The following is a 16,433-nucleotide window of genomic DNA, read 5'->3' on the forward strand; positions in this document are numbered from 1 at the left end:
AACTGGAATGTTTAACTTCGAGTAACAGACATTAATACAAACTGAATTGGACAAGTATCCTTGGGTCAGAGAGAGGAAAAAAAAATCAGCACAACTTAATGTATTTATAGGGTTATAATCTTGCTTTTTCCTCAGTGGAGAGAAAAAAGAAACCACTAAATGTTTTTTAATCCATCTTGTTTTTTCTCAGTTCTTAGAAAACAAGACAAATTTCTCTTTATTACACATGATAATTTTCAAAGTAAAAACCAAAATCTAATTGGGAAGGAAGCAGGAAGAAACCCTGAAGTTGTCTATGCAAGGTAATACTGTGTGTACAGTATTCAAGTAGAGAACATCCGAGTGGCAGTAGCTAGATGTTCCCTTGACTAGCAGCAATCTACACATAGGCAGCTATCATGTTTTAAACAAACCCTTGTTTGCATTAACATGTTATGTATTTATCACCCTGGTTTGTGTTGGCATCTGAGAAGAACTCTTTCTTATTCAGAGAGCTTTTGAATATCTGAATTCTTGATCTTAGCTACTGGTGAATATTATCCTATGGTTATTTGTAACCATTACCTCTTCTTCCATTTTCTATTAACCCGCTAGTAGTGACTGTGGAAAGTAAAATCAAGGAGTGATTAAATGAATCATTTGCATTATTAACACCTACCTTGCATTTTACAGGTACATCTAGTGGTGCACCACCTTCTGGAGAAACCAAGGGCTTTGTTACAGTAAACTGGTCCAGTGTGATATTATCACAAGTATAAAAAATATTCCATTCTGTATCAAAACTAGGCACATGCCTTTATTTATAGTAACAGAAGTTAACAGAGTTGAGCAGTTTTGCCGTGGGTCCTGTTTCTTGGCATCCTACATCAGACAAACACATCTCTCAAAATATCTCCGCCCATAACTCCAGGGATCTAGTCTCAGGGTCATCTGTAGGTAACGGAAGGTGAAATCACACTTGGATCTATAGTGGTAACTAAAAGCACAACCTCTCATTCATATTGCTTTAAAAACATGTACAGCATATGTTTCAAAAAAGGAAGAAAAGAATATATTGATCTCTTTGTGGTACTGAACCAACAATATGGTATGATGCAAGGCTTTAACAAATGATAATCATAGATACAAATTTTTCTGTAGAGTATGTTTTAGACAAATGTGTCTTTTTAATATGTAAATCCTACACTGTAGGTTGTTTTTATTTTTTCTTTTGTTTTTGCAGTGGTAGAAAATGCTGAATAATTGTCCATGAGTGTGAGCCAAAGATTCAGGTTCATTACTGAGATCCCCAGAATGCCAATATTTGCAATGCAAACACTTAGTATCCCACTGTGTGAAGGGCTCTGACACATGCCTGCCTGCCTTTCGATGGAGAGTCTCCATTGGAAGTCCTCCTGCTTCCATAGACCCTGCTTTTGATACAGGGGCAGCTGCACACGGCTGCCTCTTAATCTAGTAATTTACTGTGCCATACTGTCTTACCGATGACCAACATTGACAGACAGTAGTGTGAGGGGCGGGCCTTCAAATCATTTTCATGTTGAACCTCCTGGGTCCAGCTACCTCCCCTTCCGCAACAGCACCATTGTTTTTCCTGGGCACATACTCAAGGTCAATGCTGTTTTTGTGCTTGCCTTTCCCTCGGCTCCACACAAAAAGGAGAAGAAAACAAAATAAAACCACTCCCAGGAATGTGAAGCAGCCCATAGCTGTAGACACCAGTATTGTTTTAAGGTCCAGGGAAAAAGTATTGGCATTGGTGCCATTGGAAATGGTGTCATTGGAGTCGGTCATGTACATAGGGGTCCTGTTCGCATAAAGAAAGCGATCTGAAGCGAATCCTTTCACAGTTAAGGAGGCTGTGTAGGTGTCATTCCCAGCAGCGTTGCTAGCAATACAAACATACATCCCACTGTCTTGATCCTGGGCAAAGCGGATTTCCAAGGTGCCATCACCCAACACGGTGGCTCTTCCATTGGACTTGGTGGTGATGAAACGCCTTCGGGGTGTCACCCAGGAAATCACAGGCTGCGGGTCTCCATCGGCACTGCATTCTAGCTGGACCGTCTGCCCTTCATCTACTAGCAGATGCTGCAACTTCTTTTCACGGATTTTAGGTTTTTTGCAGGTAAAGTAAAAAGAAAGGGCGGTGCTATGGAAATCCTTGAATGACCTCTCACGGATGGTGTCTGGGCCAGCACACATAGGTTGCTGGCCCCCAAACTGCAGGGTGGGTTGTCGCTGCAAGATCCAGAGAAGGCGGCAGTCACAGGCCAGAGGGTTGTTGTTAATGCTCAGGACTTCCAGAGCCCTAGGGGAGGAGAAGACATTCTCTTCCAAAGTTTCCAGCAGGTTCTGAGATACATTAAGCACGCGTAGGAAGCGGAGCCCTTGGAAGGAGTGAGGCTCAATGGTGCGAAGCTGGGCCCCCACTATATGAAGCTCCTGAAGGCGGATCAGGTCAGAGAACATGCCTGCTTCAATAGTGCTGATGGGATTGTAGGAGAGGTTAAGGTGAGTCAGGTATACCAGGTGTTTAAAGGCAAGGAAGGGTACAGTAGACAGATTGGTGTTGGTGACTGAAAGGGAGGTGAGGTTGAGACCGTAGAGGCTATTGGCAGGCATCATATCCAGTAAAGGCCAATAGTCAATCTCCAGGTGTTTCAGGTGGAACAATCTTTTAAAGGCATACACGGGCATATTGTTGATATTGAGATGCTTCAGATGCAAGCTGATGAGGCTGCGGAGGTGGGAGAGGGCTTCTGTTGGTACTGCTGTTAAGTTGCATTTCTCCAGGGTGAGCTGCTCCAGGCTAAGTAGCCCACTGAATGCCCTATGTGATATATAAACCAAATCATTGTCCCCCACTTCTAGAGACTTCAGGTTATGCAGATCCTGGAACATGTAGTCTAGTAAAATGACAATCTTATTCTCACTAATGTCAAGCTTAGTGAGATTGGACAGCCCTGTGAATACCCCCAAAGGGACCAACTTTAGACGATTGCCTTTTAGGCGGAGGGAACGCAGGTTAAAGAGATTGTTGAATGCTCCTGGTTCCACATTGGCAATGATGTTGTCACTCAAGTCTATCTCTTCCAGCAGAGGATATGATATGAATTCTTCCGGGTTGACACTTTTTAGCCTGTTTTTACTGAGGTCCAAGATTTTGGTTTCGATGGGAATGCCTTCTGGGATGGCGATCAATCGCCTTCTGTGACAGCTAACAGATTTGTTCTGGGCAGAGCACTCACAGCGAGCAGGGCAGCCAATGGTGGATCCCATGAAGATTAACACCCCAGCCAGACCCAGGAATGGCTGCCAGCATGATATGGCCGTGTGAAGCATGACTCCACTTCTTAGTCTACACCTTGGTCACGGGCCTGCATGCAAGGGGCAAAAGAAGGGAGGAAGAGAAGGTGAGTTAGGATCTAAATAGGTGAAGGGACACAAATAGGGCAGCAAGTGTAATGGAAAGGATGCTGGATTTGGAGTCAATCAGACCTGGATATAAACCTGAGGGTTGACCCTCTTAGCAACATATGTTCTTGGTCAAGTTATTTCATCTCTCTGTATTTTAGATTTCCTGGCTGTGAAATGGGGATAATGGGGATAATAACAGTAATAGCGTCCCAGAGTTGCCATGACAGTTTCAATGTTTGACAAGTATAATGAGATAAAGACAATGTGTGACACAGACTGTGAGACAACACAGTATAAATTTCACACTCAAAGGCTCTATTTTAAATTCAAATGAAAGAAACAGAGGTCAACAGCTAAGAAGAAAGCAGTTCAGTTTGAATTAGTGTCTGCATCACTAATGTTTAGGGTATCATCCTCTATTCTAAACAAAGCTAACAGAAGTTTCATTCAATATCAGGCCTTTAGGTGCAACATACAAAACAAAGTTATGTTCAATGTAAGGTGTTGGAATGTTTTTCTTCATGCATACATTTTCTACTTTTAACCTTTGAATGTTAATGTATATATCTTTCATAATTTAGCAAACTTTAATTTATGAAGGGATTTTCTTATTTGAGGCAAACAGAAGATCCTCCAAGTATGCCTGTATTGTTTTTGTGTTTCTCATAGGAATGAGGCAGAATCAAGGTACAGGATGGCTATAATAAAAAATGCCATTTTAAATGATTTTGAGATAAATATTGAGGAATGGGAAGAGAAATAACTTTCAGAAAAATATCTTGTAATGATAAATGAACTATCCCTCTTTCATCAGTGCACCTGTTAAAGTGAAATTAAATAGGTAGCAAATGAGATCGGAAATGAGTATGTTTTAAATGTGAATAGTTTAGTAGACACTGAATTCAGCTGAATAATAAAAGGTGTATTACTGAGCTCTACTTTTCAACTTGGGGTTCTCAGGGGTACGCTTTATCCATGAACACCATATTTTAATTAAGGTTAAGTAGTTTGAAACAATACTTTTGGATAAAGAAGTATTTCATAAACTTCAACATTCATTCCTGAACTATAAAGGAAAAATTAGTAAGAAAATAATGATCCAATTACAGTGTTTACATATATATCTATGTCTACAACCACAGTATGTCTTATATGTAAACAAATTTATGAATAAAAAATACCAAGTAGGATTAAACTTAATGGTGGATCACTAAGTCACTAGAAAATTTTCCTCCAAATGTAGAAACAAGGCAAGAACCCAGAAAGTGCTAGCATATCAGTTAGATAGGAAGATAAGAGTTACAAGTTTTGGAAAATATGTGGCAAAACTATCATTATTCACAGATCAAATTAATGTCTGTCATGAAAACCAATGGAAATCAACTAAAAATGATTAGAACAGTAGAATAAGTGAATTAGCATACTACACAATAAATATAATTTTTAAAAAATTATTTTCTTGTCTACACAAATAAACCATTTAGAAAATGCTATTGTAAAATTATTTCAGTCATGGCATCTCTGAAAACATCAAATTCCTTAGTATAAACTTAACAAGGAATACATAGAACTAATGACAACTATAAAACCCTATCAAGAATCAAAATAACTTACTAAAAGAGGGATGTACTATGTATTTAGAAAGATTAAATATTATAAAACAATTTCTATTTCCATAGAACACACATTACAAAGAATAATATTTTACGCTTGAAAATTAATTCTAAAGTTCATTTGGAAGAAAATATATATGAAAATAATCAGAAATAGTAAAAAAAAAAAAAACATGACAATACCTGCCATACAATGCATTCAAACATGAGATACAAAACTAATAATAAATCAGCATGCTATTGACACAAAATAAAGTCAAGAAAACAAAAGTAAGCAATTATATCTAAATATATTTGAAAAGTCAGTTTATATAAAGGCGGCTTTTAAATCAGTGAGAAAATACAAATGATTGACTTGATATTTTGTGGAAAATTTGCATACTAACTTTACTTCTTCCAATAAAGTAAATTCCAGATGAATTAAGGATTCAAATGTAAGAAGAAAACAGGTACTAGAAGAAAATTCAATAATTTTATAGTATTAGTTAAGTAGCATTTTCTGTGAATAAAGCTAGAAACCAGGAAGGAAGATAATGATTCTATTGTATACATTTTAAAAACTTGGTATAACAAACAAACAAATAACACACACATGTGATTGCTAAACTGGAGAATATATTTAAAACATATGTAATAGATAAAAAGGTGAATGCCAATAGAAAATTAGGAAATGAGTATAATTAACTTAAAAATACCCAATAAGTATATGAAAAGGTGATTAACTACTAGTAAACAAAGTAATGCAAATTTAAAATAGGGGTATATCATTTTGCCTGTCATATTGATAGAGTTTGATTATCATTTTTAGCCAGAATTAACAAGGGTAGGAAATGAACATTCATGTACTGATATAAAGAATATAAACTGGACATTAACTGATATACTAGATTTAAATATAAGTTCAGTATCTTCATTTCTTTGACCGATTTTATTCCTATTTCTAGAAACGTATCATTAGAAAATAATTGAACTAATATACATATGTTTGTTACAGGTTTGTCTATAATAGAGCAAAATGGAAATATGTAACAGTAGGAATTTAGTTATGTAAGTTATAAAACAGCCATACAGTAAAATACCACCTAGCCAATACACTGTAACTCTTGACTGCTGATATGGTTTGGCTGTGTCCACACCCAAATCTCATCTGGAATTATAATTCCCATAATCCCCACATGTTGTGGAAGGTAACTGAATTGTGGGGTGAGCACCCCCCATGCTGCTGTTCCTGTGATAATGAATGAGTTTCTCACAAGATCTGATGGTTTTATAAGGGGCTTTTCCCTCTTTGTTCATTCTTTCCCTTCCTGCTGCCATGTGAAGGAGGATATGTTTGCTTCCCCTTCAGTCATAAGTTTCCTGAGGCCTCCCCAGCCATGCTGATCTGTGAGTCAATTAAAACTCTTCTTTATAAATTACCCAGTCTTGGATATTTCTTCACAGCAGCATGAGAACAAACTAATGCAACTGTATACTTATTAACATGGAAAATGAAATGATATATACTGTACCCACGTGTGCATGTATGAACATATTTTTATATCTATGAATATATATACACGTATGAAAGGAAAAAACTGGAAGGATGTGATAAAGATGTTGACAATAGTAACTTTTTGAGGTGGTGGGATTAATGGTGATTTTACTTTCTTTTATAACATTATTAATTCTGAATTTTTTCAAAATATACCTGTATTACTTTTATAATTAGAAAAGTTATTTTAATTTTGAAAATGTTTTCATTGATACATGTTTGTACATATTTATGTGACAATGTGATATTTTGTTACATGCACAGAATTTGTTACATGCATAGAATGTGTAATGATCAAGTTAGAGTATATAGAGTATCCATCACCTTGAGTATTTATCATTTTTATGTGTTGGGAACATTTCAAGTCTTCTAGCTGTTTTGAAATACACAATATATTATTAACTACAGTCACTCTACTGTGGAACATTAGAACTTATTCCTTCTAACTGTACATTGGTACCCATTAACAAACCTCTCTTCCTCTCCTCCCCTGTTCCTGGCCACAGTTTCCAGTGTCTGGTATCTATTATTCTACTTTCAACCTCCATGCTATCAATGTTTTCAGCTCCTTTATTTGAGTGAGAACATGTGATATTGCCTTTTTGTGCTCAGCTTAATTCACTTAGTGGCCTTCAGGTCTATCCATGTTGCTGCAAACAACACTTTATACTTTCTTTTTGGTTGAATAGTATTTTATTGTATATACGTACCACATTTTCTTTATCCATTCATCTGTTGATGGACACTTAGACTGATTCTGTATCTTTGCTACTGTGAATAGTGCTGCAATAAACATGGGGGTGCAGATATACTTTTGATATACTGTGCATTACTCCATTTTCATGCTGATGATAAAGACATACCCTAGACTGTCAAGGAAAAGGAGGTTTAATGGACTTACAGTTCCAGCAGAGGGATTGCTGGATCATATGGGCGTTCTATTTTTAGTTTTTCCGAGAAATTTTCATACCGTTTGCCATAGTGGCTGTACTAGCTTACATTTCCACCAACAATGTTTAAGAGTTCCCTTTTCTGCACATCCTCACCAACATAAATTATTTTTTGTCATTTTAGTAATAGCCATTCTAACTCGGGTAAGATTATCTCTCAGTGTGGTTTTGATTTGCATTTCCCTGATGATTACTGATGTTGAGCATGCATTTTGTTTTCATATTCTTGTTAACTACTTGTGTGTCTTCTTTTGAGAAAATGTCTACTGATGTCCTTGAAATCATTTTGACATTCACAAAGTCAAACATATCCTTCTTCACATGGATATGTTTTATAATAAAAGATAAAATTGCACAGCTTTTTAAAAAAGGCTCAACTAAGTCATTTATTTAAATGTGTAATGCACAGAATAATTCATAGAAAATTATAATTTATTTAGTTACCTTGACATTATTCCTCCCTCATCAATTTCTCCACCTCAAAGAAGGTGGACTTTTAGGTATTAAATATTATGATCATATTTACCACCTAAATTAAGAAGAAAACTTAAAACATGTCAATGGTTTGATTTCAAGCATACAGCCCAATGAATTTAGAAAAATGTTTACACCTTTGTAAGCACCATCACAATCTCATACAGAACATTACCTCTTTACCTCTTTTCAGTCTATTCCAACCTCTGTTACTGGCTTAAAGTAAGCACTGATCTGTATTGTCACTATAGATTAGTATTCATTTTATAGAATTTTATATCAAAGAAATCATATAATATATACTCTTATATCCAGCGTCTTTCACTCAACATAATGTTTTTGAGATTCAACCATGTTGTTGCATGTAACAGTAGTTTGTTTTTTATGTCTGGTGGTATTCGGTTTTGTCACAAATTGCTTATTAACTCAACTATTTTTGGAAGCTTGGGCTGTGTCCAAGAGCTGCTACGAATATTAATATAGACATCTTTGTGCACGCTTATGTTTTAGTTTTCTTGAATATATACCTAGAAATTACCCTTATAGGTCATAGGGTAGGAATATGTAGAGTCTTTACAAGAAACAGGCACATCATTTTCCAAAGAGATTATACCATTCAACATTTCCACTAGCAATGCAAGGGAGTTTCATGTGTTTCATATCCCCTCAGACATGGATACTGACTTTTTTTTTTTTTTTTTTTTTTGAGATGGAGTTTCGCTCTTGTTGCCCAGGCTGGAGGGCAATGGCATGATCTTGGCTTACCGCAATCTCTGCCTCCTGGGTTCAAGCGATTATCCTGCCTCAGCCTCCTGAGTAGCTGGGATCACAGGTGTGCGCCACCATGCCTGGCTAATTTTGTATTTTTAGTAGAGACACGGTTTCTCCATGTTGGTCAGGCTGGTATCGAACTCCCGACCTCAGGTGATCTGCCCGCTTCGGCTTCCAAAATGTTGGGATTACAAGCATGAGGCACCGCGCCCAGCCAACTGTCTTTTACATGTTATCCATTCTTGTGGGACTGTATTATCTCATTGCATTTTCCTCGTAACTAGTGATGCTGAGCATCTCTTTTTGTCTGCTTATTGCCCATTTAGGTAGATTCTTTGGTATATTTTATGTTCAAACATTTTGCTCACTTTTAATTGTGTTTTTAAATTATTGAGATATAAATGTTATGTATATATTCTAAATACAAGTTCTTTATTAGATATGTGTATAGTGATACTTTATGCTCATCTATGGTTTACCTTTTTGTTTTCTTCATATTTCTTAAAGAGCAGAAGTTTTAAAATTTAAATCCATTTTAACATTTTTTTCATTTATGATTTATCCTTTGTGTTTTATTTAAGAGCTCCTTGCCTATGCCAATGTCTTGAAGATTTTCTCCTATGTGTTCTTCTAGAAATTTTTATAGTTTTTTTATTTACAATCAAGTCTGTGATCCATTTTGAATTAATTTTTTATATGGTATGAAGTAAGGAAAAAGATTTTTTTTTTCCTCCTACAGCTTTCTAGTTTTTTTTTGCAGTGTTATTTCTTAAAAAGACTTTCCTTTCTGGCCAGATATGGTGGCTCACACCTGTAATCCCAGCATTTTTGAAGGTTGAGGTGGGAGGATTGCTTGAGGCCATGAGTTTGAGATCAGCCTGGGCAACAGAGCAAGATTCCATATCTACAAAAATAAAAAAATAAAATAAAATAGCCAAGCATGGTAGCACACATCTGTATTCCTAGCTACTCAGGAAGCTGAGGTGGGAGAACTGCTTGAGCCAAGGAGTTTGAAGCTGCAGTAAGCTGTGATCGCCACTGCACTCCAGTCTGGGTGACAGTGAGACCCTGTCTCTACAAAAATATAAATAAGTAAATAAAAATAAATAAAAAATACTTTATTTTCCCTGTAAAATTACACCTGGGGACATTTATCAAAAAAATCAATTGACCGTATACATACATCTATCTACATTTCTGTTTTTGATTCTGCTCCACCAGAATAGATACAGTACATACAGCTGTACTAGATTACACCAGCACAGCTGTCTTGGTTACTGTAGCTTTTATTTTTTGTTTGTTTGTTGCGAGAGAGTCTTGCTCTGTCACCTGCCTGGCTGGTGTGAAGTGCTGCATCTCGGCTCACTGCAACCTCCGACTCCCTGGTTCAAGCTATTCTCCTGCCTCAGCCTCCCGAGTAGCTGGGATTACAGGCACACGCCACCACACCTGGCTAATTTTTGTTCTTTTAGTGGAGACAGGGTTTCACCTTGTTGGCCAGGAGGGTCTTGATCTCCTGACCTCGTGATCTGCCCGCCTTGGCCTCCCAAAGTGCTGGGATTACGGGGGTGACCCACGGCACCTGGCCACTGTAGCTTTTTATCATCAGTTTAATTCTTGAAATCAGATGATGTTATTCATGAAATTTTTGTCTTTTCAGAAAATGCTTTGGCTTTTCTAGATCATTTGAATTTCCATATAAATTTTAGCATCGACTTGACAATTTCTAAAGAAATTTTCTGATATTGACAAAAATTGTGTTGACTCAATTAATACATCTATGGAGAATCAATATTATAACAATACTGAACAATTTTCCAATCCATGAATGTTGTACTAACTTCATATCTTTAGGTATTCTTTAATTTCCTTCAGCAAATATTTTATCACCTAGCAATAGACAGTTTCATTCTTTCCTTTCTAATTAGTATACCTTCATTTTTTTGTGTCTTTCACATTTGTTAGTACTTCTCGTACAATGTCAAATAGAAGTGCTGAGAGCTATCTTCCCTCCTTTCCTAATCTTAGAGGAAAATTATTTGGTTTTTCACCATTAAGTTTGATGTTAGCTGTGGGTTTTTCATAGATGACCTTCGTTAAGATAAGGAAGTGTTTTTTTCTTAGTTAACTAAGATTTTTTAAAAATGCAAGTGAGTACTGAATGAAAAAATGCTTTTCTGTATCTATGGAGATGATCTTATTGTTTTTCTCCATTATTCTTTTAATGTGGCAAGTAATGCTGATTAATTTTTGAATATTAAACCAACCTCACACTTCTGGGATAAACGTTACTTTGTCATTTATTGAATATTGAGTTTGTAATCTATTTTTTAGGATTGTTCTGTTAATATTTGGTCAATAGTTTTTCTATTTCATGAGAATTTTATCTAGTTTTAGCTTCTTTGTGATGTATCTGTATACTTTTAGTATCAGAGTACAGTAGTCCCTCCTTATTCATGATTTTGCTTTCTGTGGTTTATTATAATGGTCAACTGTGGTCCAAAATCAGGTGAGTACAGTAGTTATTTGAAGGGAGACAGACTACATTCATATAACTTTTATTATAGTATATTTTTATAATTGTCCTATTTTATTATTAGCAATTTTTAAAATCTTGTGTTGTGCCTAATTTACAAATTAAACTTTATCATAGGTGTGTATACATAGGGAAAAACATAGTATTTGTAAGGTTTGGTACTATCTGCAGTTTCAGGCATCCACCAGGGAACTTGGAACGTATACCTTGTGGATAAGGGTGACTACTGCAATACAGTTCTCACAGAGCCAGTTAGAAAGTATTCCTTGATTTTTGTTCTCTTTTTCCTGAAGAGTTTGTATAGAATTTTTATTATTTCTTTCACAAATATTTGGCAGACCTTACCAGTGAATCCAAACAGACCCTAGAATTTCTGTGTTTGAATGTTGTAAAATACAAATTGATTTCCTTGGCAGATACTGGACTCTTTATATGTTCTCTTTCCTTTTGTGTCAGTTTTGGTAATTTGTTTCCTTCAAGAAATTTTGTTATTTCATCTAAGCTGTTAAATTTATTGTCTGAAGTTGTCATAAACTTCCCTTATTATTCTAATGTCTGAAAATCTAGAGGTTAGCTGTTTCATTCCTGGCATCAGTGAGTTGTGCCTTTCTTTTCTCTTGATAAATCTAGAATTTTTTCAGTTTTATTACACTTTTCAAAAGGACCAAATTTTGCTTGTATTGATTCTCTATTGTGTGTCATTTTTATTTCATTAATTTCTGTTCTTCTCCTTGTTATTTCTGACTATTTATTTTGTCTTCAGTCCAGTCTTTTAATTCATTTCAGCTTCCTAAGATTAGATCATTAATTTTGGACTTTGCTTTTTCACTGATGTAAGGTATAAAAACTATAAATATCCCTTTCTACATTACTTTAGCTACATTTCACAAATTCTGATTTTTTATAAAGTATCATTCAGTCAAAAACGTTTTCTAATTTACTTTGTGCTTCCTTCTTCGTCCCATCTAAATCATCTTCTAAATACCCTCCAAAATTCCTTTCTTTAGGGATTTAGTTGGTTCATTCTGAAATATTTAGGTCTTCTAAATATATTATTATTTCTAATTTAATTCTGTGAGGTCAGAGAATACACTATGAAAAATTTCCATCTTTTGAAATCTACTAAGATTGCTTTATTAGACCAGCATATGATCCATCTTGCTGCCAGGCCATGTGCACTTGAAATGGATGTGAATTTGTACACTTTGGATGAAGCAGTCTTTAAAAGTCATTAAGGCTAATGTAGTTGACTGTGTTGTTCAGCTCTTCTAAATCCTTATTAATTTTTTCTAAGTTATGCTGTCAATTCCTGAGAAATGGGTATTAAAATCTCTGAGAAATGGGTATTAAAATCTCTAACTATGAATATGAACTTGTCTACATCTTCCTAAGTTCTATAGGTTTGGGTTTCATGCATGTTAAAGCTCTGATATTAAACACATGTTCAATTTCTGATGTATCAATCACTGATTAGGAAGAATCCATATTTGTCTCTAGTAATGCTCCTTGTTTTTAAGTCATCTTTGTTGGGGTAATATATTGGGGTTTATTTCATTGTGGTTCATTCTTTAATTTTCAGAAAATAAGATATTAAAATATATGAATAAAAGGAAAATATTTAAGAGAACAAGAGGAACTAGCTTCCTTCCATTTTGAAATTAAGATTAAAAAAAAAACAAGCTGTTAAAATCTGGTTGTTCTTCTAGTCTAATATGTTGAGAAACAGAATCCTGGTTAATAAATCTAGAGCTGAAATTATTTTCAAATAATTATGTTTCAGTATTCACAGTCCACTGGAAACACCCTTGAAGCCAAGTATTTCCTGGCAGCAGAGGCGAAATGATAATATTCAATAAAATATGACCTGAGAAGTATCTAAACAGACAATATTTGCTTTGCCATTGAGGATTCCCTCTCTTGCAGGAATAATTTCCCCACAGCAAGTACCCTTTGCCTGGTTCACAGTATAGCTTTCTGCTGTTTTCCTTAAGGTGTGATTCAGTCATCTGTAACACTCCAGCTTTCTTAATGTTTTTGTGGTGTATCTTTTTTTCTTTACTTTGTACATACATGTGATTTTGTATTTAAAAGGCTTCTCTTTTTGACAGCATGTAGTTATTTCTTGCTTTTGAATCTAGTCTCAATCTCTGCCTTTTGTTATATTGCTTAGTCCATTTAAATTTAATGTAGTTATTGATATGGTTGCACTTAGGGATGCCATTTTGCTATTTGGTGTCTATTTGTCCCGTGCAGTTTTTGTTCCTGTGTTTTTCATTTCTTGCCTTATTCCCTCCGATTGTTTTAGCTTTGTATTTCAATTCCTCTTTTGACTTTTAATTTATATTATTTTATTTATTCCTCTAGGGATTAAAGTATACAGATGGTCTCCAATTTATAATGGCCGATTTATAATTTTTCAACTTTACAATGGTGTGAAAGCAATATGCATTCAGTAGAAACTGTATTTTGAGTGCCCATACAACCACTCTGTTTTCCCATTTCAGTGCAGTATTCAATAAATTACATGAGATATTCAATACTTTATTACAAAATAGGGTTTCTGTTAGATGTTGTTGTCCACCTTTAGGCTAATGTAAGTGTTCTGAGCACATTTAAGGTAGGCTAGACTAAGCTATGGTGTTTGGTAGGTTAGGTATATTAAATGCATTTTCAATGTAATAATATCTTCAACTTGTAATAGGTTCCTTGGGATGTGATACCATCATAAGTCACGGAGCATCTGTATATCTTCATCACAGTCTACTTCAATATTGAATTGCTTCAAAGTAAAATACAGGAGTTCTGCAAAAGCATATTTCCATTTATACTCCTCCCCTCATCCTTGGTAGAGATAGGTACAGGCATAGGGAATAGTGTTTGCAAAGACATGGAGACAATAAGAAACACTGTACAATTGGGGACACAGTAGTTCACAATGGTTGGAACAAAAACTGAGGAGAGAAAAGAGGCTGAAGAGGTAATTAGAGGAATGATTTACAAGGGGCTTATAAACTGTGATAACCTGTTTACACTTTATCCTGAGAGCAATGGCAAGTTATTAAAGTGTTTTATGCAAAAGAGTGATATGATCAGATTTACATTTTGGAAAGATTAATCTGATTCCAACATGAAAATTAGACTTGCAGAAAAGAAAGACTTGAAGCTGATAAACTCAGGAGACTGTTGTGCTAATTCAAGTCAGAAAAAAAACAGTGGTTACTCTCAGGGTTATGGGTGTAGGCTTAGGTAAATGGACAAATTCAAGAGGTATTCTGAGGCACGACAGAAATGCTTCACAGCTGATCGGCTGTGGAGGGTGTATGAGAGGATAAGCAAAGATTATTTCCACTCTTTTGACAACTGGGTGAGACCTGGTGTCCTTCACTGAGATGGAGAATTGAAAGCAGCATGAGGAATTCCTGGTTCCCTCAAAGGTGTCCATCAATAGACTAGACCAAAATGTGTGGGGTCCCTGGGCAGATTAATGATATTTCCACTCCTTAAAAAGAATCTTTTTTTTGTAATAGCTTTTAGAATTTCTTTGGTAGGGCAGGAAAATAGATTTTCAATTATAATCAGATGACTCTATGTCCAACATAAAAGTTTTATGATATACTTCATACTTTCCAGTTCGTTTTTGAATTGATGGTAAAGTGTGAGTCATATTTTATAAATTCCACTGGAGAGTGTCTTCTTTGGCAGAATTTGCCCAATCTGCCCATCACCAGTTAAATAAAATAATTGGCGTCTTATTTCTGATTTATTTCAATAGTGGTTAAGAGAAAGTTTATTATTTACATTCCTTAATTTTGCTGTAAGTATGTCTGCCATGGAAGACAGTATCTAACTAAATCATGGGCAAAACTTAACTAGAAAGGAGCTCAACTAAGGTGGATCAATTTCAGCTCCAAAGTGAAGGACTGCCAAAAAGAAGGGTGGATAAGTACCCCGCAAGCCTGCTGTAGACGAGGTCCCTCTACATCTGGAACTGTTCTCCCATTCTACTACTGTCCTTTAGCTAGGCAAAAGTGGATAATTTGGGGCCATATCTCATCAGCTTTTTGAGTAGCTTAGAAACTGGGGAGGAATGTTGTGCTTTATTATTCTCCTCACAAATATTTCTCGGTTTTAGCCCAGAAGGCAAACTGCTGACTCCATTTAGCTTTCACTATCAACAGAAGTCTTACAATCAAAGCTTGCTCATAATATCTGACTGTGACCAAGGTTTGACAAGATGAACTTTGTTTCATTAGGAATAAAGCAGGAAGCTAAAATCTAGAGGGAGTAGACTAGGGTCTTTCCATTAATTCTGATCAAAGGGATTCTCAAGCACAGTGATTAGTACCTTCTAAAACCTAGCATGTGAAGTTGGATTATTTTTATACTTACATTTTTTGTATGCTGTGTATTTATTCCCCACTTATTCTATTCATGTAAGAAACACAAATCAAAGCATCAGGAAGTGGACTTAAAGAAGAAGCAACATAAAAGACTAAAAATAGCAAAAATTTGAGCTCACTCATACCTGGCCCAAATTCTGATTCTGACATTTGTTAGCTGTGGGACATATTCATCTATGTCTATGATTCTCACTATTTCCTGTTAATTTTTGATAATAACACAGAATAAACTGTGAGCATTAACGGTAGTATATATGGTGCCTAGCGCATAAACAATAGCTGTCATTGTTATTTTTTATGGATAATGGTTTGGTTTGCTGAAGCAGTATTTTTCAGGACAGAAATCAAACCAAATAAAGGCATAGATTTCCTCTGCGACAGGAGTACATTTCAGAAAGATGTCCTCAAACAGATGATACAGTGATAAGGAGAGTGAAGAGATTGGTAAAATGGAGAAAGAGAAATGAATTTTAAGCAGCCATTATTTTTAAAAACACAAGTAAGAAAGGAAAGAGATCGTGGTTGTTGTATGTTGTTTAAAAAGAAAGTTTAGGAGGAAACAGCTGCTTTGATGGATAAAGTAATGATAAATTGCTTAGCCTGGAAATTCTATGATTTAGTTCTCTGACTGGCAAATGAACACGGCCACAAAACAATAAATGGATAGCACAGAAATCTCTGTAAACCTTCCAACAATCTAATAATACTTTTTTTTTTTTTTTTTTGAAGTCAGTT

The 16,433-nt window shown here is 35.5% G+C and overlaps 1 protein-coding gene across 1 annotated transcript in view; it reads right to left on the bottom strand.

Annotated features, from left to right (window-relative positions):
• Window positions 1-1,129: 1,129 nt before the first annotated feature.
• The window catches only part of LINGO2 (leucine rich repeat and Ig domain containing 2), a 338,438-nt gene continuing 323,134 nt past the window's right edge, over window positions 1,130-16,433 (bottom strand). Inside the window, exon 2 of the mRNA XM_017869341.1 lies at window positions 1,130-3,380. Coding sequence (XP_017724830.1) covers window positions 1,525-3,345 — 1,821 coding nt within the window. The 5' untranslated portion in view covers window positions 3,346-3,380 and the 3' untranslated portion in view covers window positions 1,130-1,524. The remainder of the gene's footprint in view (window positions 3,381-16,433) is intronic.

This window comes from Rhinopithecus bieti, unplaced genomic scaffold (genome assembly GCF_001698545.2).
Source record: "Rhinopithecus bieti isolate Rb0 unplaced genomic scaffold, ASM169854v2 scaffold_2572, whole genome shotgun sequence".
NCBI classification, from domain to species: Eukaryota; Metazoa; Chordata; class Mammalia; order Primates; family Cercopithecidae; genus Rhinopithecus; species Rhinopithecus bieti.